Consider the following 3,412-nt stretch of genomic DNA (forward strand, 5'->3'; position numbering starts at 1 on the left):
TCTTCATAAATGATGGTATAACGGAGATCGGTCTGTAATTATTACAGCTGCTCTTGTCACCTTCTTTAAATAAGGGGGTGACTTTGGCTCTCTTCCAGTCCCTCGGGACTTCACCTGAAGAGAGAGATAGGTTATAGATGTATGTGAGAGGACCTGCTATAGCCGGGGCAGCATACCGTATGAGTCTACTGCTCACCCCATCCAATCCAGTACTTTTACCCAGAGGTATACTCATCAGTTGCTTAAGAGTGAACTCAGTGGAGATATTTTCGAATTCAAAGGAAAACTGTGCCGGTCCTGAGACCGTTCTGTATATACCCGCAAAAGCTGCAGCCAGTTTAGAGCCAATTGAGGTAAAGTATGTATTGAATTCATTCGCAGTGTTTTTTTCTTCTTGTTTAGGAACATTGACATGTTGTTTGGCTTGACGTGATGGCAAAAGGGTCTTAAGTGTGGCCCAAAGACCTTTACTGTCACTGCCTTTAGTTTCGATTTCATTGCAGTAATACTGTTTTTTAAATATCGTGCCATGTTGTTACATTTGTTTCGTGCCTTTTTAGCTGTCTCCCACATAGATGGGTGTTTTGTTTTCTTAGCCTTATCAAAGTAAAAATCTCTTTCACGCGCCATGGACAGATACTCTTGCGTTATCCAAGGTGGTTCATGGCCTCTGATACGGACAGATACCCATGGGGCATGTTTATCACAAATTTCAGTGAGCATTGTCTGAAAACTACTAAGTGCATCATCAATATTAGTGCATTCCTCAACTGTGGACCAGGGTGCGCTGTGAAGATCTTGTTGAAAAGCTGTTTCGTCAAACCGCCGGTAGGATCTCACCGTTGCCGTCCTAGGGTTTCCCGAAGGTCGCTTAGCTTTCCTTACAGCGTAAGTGAAACAGTGATCACTCAGTCCAGTAGAACATACACCAGATTCTGACACCTTTTCAGGTAAGGTTGCTATAATGATATCGATACAAGTGGATGAGTTCTCATTTACACGGGTCGGTTCATCTATGAGTTGTTTTGCTTGAAAGGTGCTACAGATCTTATCGATTTTCTTACAGGATCTACTTTTAAATACATCACAGTTGAGGTCGCCAAGTAAGAAAACCTCATCAGAAATAGCTGTGGCGGCGGTCATGGCCGTTTCCAAGTTTTCAAAAAATTCTGTAGTTGAATTTGGTGGGCGGTAGACCGAACCAATAACAATAGGCTTGCCGACATTGTGCTTTACTTCCACCCAAACACCTTCGATATCTAACTCGGTAAGTTCTGTTATCAGTTTATGCTGTAAATTGTCGGTCACATAACATGCCACACCGACGCCTTGCCGGTTTCTGTCCTTGCGATACAGTGTGTAATTTGGTATATACAGTTCATTGTCATCTATACTAGGATCTAACCAGGTTTCGTTCAGAGTTAATATGTCGACAGGGTTATTAATCAATGCTGCTCTAATTTCATCAAGTTTTGGTAAGAGGCTACGGATGTTTAGATGTATCATTTTAACACCTTTCTTTACTCTCAAACAAGGACTGCCAGTTTGTGCTGTCACCATTCTGGTTAGGACCAGGATTATAGGCTACATCGCCGGACAGTAGAAGTAATGTGTGAAGACAAAGGTGTACTAGATTAACACTGGATTTTACACGAGTAGTATTCTTACTTCTAGTTACATTTCCAGTTGGGTACAGTAGTGACAGTGCGTAGTCTCCTTGCGAGGCTGCAGTGAAGTGAGACCTATAACAGTGTTCTTGTTTGAATACTTCGCAAGGATTGGATTGGGTAGTGACATGTTTCAGGTTTATAACGGGGTTGGTAAACTGGAGGAATAAAGCGGTAAGTACTGCCAGCTGGACAGTTAAACAGCCTGCCATGCTTATTTATTTCACAAATGACACTTTGTGGTTACTTCCACTACACCAGTCCTGGTTTCTCAACCCACTTATTTGGCAATCATGAGCAGTCATCAACAATACATAAAATGTAGTAGGTAGCAACAAATATCAAAAGCTATATACATTTCCTGGCTCAGAATCATAAACTGTAGACAAATTTACATCCAATACGTTTCGAGAGAATATGCACAACAAGAAACATCAATAAACTCTTACGCATCTACGTTAAACAGAATAGGTAAGTGTCTACTCACGTCACTATCGCAGGCCGCCCTCCCCTTCAAGCTTCTCCCGGCAGACCAGACAGGAAAAATTTCACCTTTTACGGACCAAGTTACCCTAGAAGGGGGAGGACTAGACACATGCACGCCTCAGTAAAGTCTTGAGTCGGAAGGGGTCCAGTGTCGGTAAATTTGAGATGAAAATAAGCTGGTTGCCGCTGAGACCATGAAAAGGCTGGCCACCTCTCTGACCTCTGACCTACGTGGATATCTCGTAGGATTTATCGGGACGCCTATCCGAAAATTCCGCATCCCGATGATGCATATCCCATGAAGTTATTTCTCTAAATATGATAAAGACAATTTGACAAATAGGAAATTGACAAAAGAAATAAAGTTCGGGCTTCAATGTACTAGTATATAATGAAATATGTGAACGCCTGGTTTCACTAAATTTATTAGTTGAGTCTTCATTATTTTATTTCCAATATGTGCCCGCCGAATTTCGCGCTTGTGAATTATTTCTCAGCGGTTATATCATACTTGCAATACGTCTGAAGTAATATTTAGTTTTTCATTTTATCAACCTCTTAGTGAATATACATGCTTCCCAATGCAGATATTCAGCATTTACAATTTTCTCATAATGTTATGTACATGAATGTACACGTTCAAGGAGATGTATGATTGCATTGTAATTCTTTCATTGCATACAGACAACAGTGTTTTCTGTATTAGAAAATTGGTCTGCTGTAAAATTTTGCAGGCTCTAATTACGAAAATATCTGCGATTTTTAGGTATTTGGAGAAGAAGAGGAAATCGAGTAAAAACAATATGTTTACCATTTCTTCGGTAAACATAACTAGAATACAATTTTGTTATACCCGGACTCCATTCCAGTATGACGGCGCCCTCGTCGCGCTAACGCTGCGAGCTGAAATCAGCCAGAGCGCGGAGAGAGCGCCGAACTCCACGAAAAACGTACTCAAGTGGAATCTCTCCGCCCCCTCAGGAATAGGGGGTATAACGTTGTGGCGTTGTCATACATGTCGCTCTCACGGCGCTCTCTCTGTTGGACGCCCTCTTTGGCGCTCTCACGGCGTCGGTATGAGCCGGCTCAAAACAGTAGCCCGCGCCCATTGCCACTATGTTATGTTATTAGTTATAACGTCACGGGTCACGTGATGCCCGTCCCTGAGCCCGTGTGCTCATAGGTTGTGTATTCCCTCCATGGTCAGTCTTAACCCTACCTAGACCGGGCTTTTTTTGACATGGGGGGACCGGGGGGGG

At 42.5% G+C, this 3,412-nt stretch overlaps 1 protein-coding gene across 1 annotated transcript; it reads right to left on the reverse strand.

Moving 5' to 3' along the window:
- Positions 1–234: 234 nt before the first annotated feature.
- On the reverse strand, positions 235–1,560 carry LOC109475403. The gene has a single exon (XM_019776007.1). It carries the CDS (start codon positions 1,558–1,560, stop codon positions 235–237), a length of 1,326 nt encoding a protein of 441 aa, XP_019631566.1.
- Between the last annotated feature and the right edge of the window lie 1,852 nt (positions 1,561–3,412).

Source organism: Branchiostoma belcheri, unplaced genomic scaffold (assembly GCF_001625305.1).
Source record: "Branchiostoma belcheri isolate BF01 breed outbred unplaced genomic scaffold, Haploidv18h27 scaffold339, whole genome shotgun sequence".
Classification (NCBI taxonomy): Eukaryota; Metazoa; Chordata; class Leptocardii; order Amphioxiformes; family Branchiostomatidae; genus Branchiostoma; species Branchiostoma belcheri.

What these genes read in the sequence shown, in the direction of transcription:
- LOC109475403 (XM_019776007.1), bottom strand. Translation starts at nt 1,560, where the DNA reads ATGGTGACAGCACAAACTGGCAGTCCTTGTTTGAGAGTAAAGAAAGGT.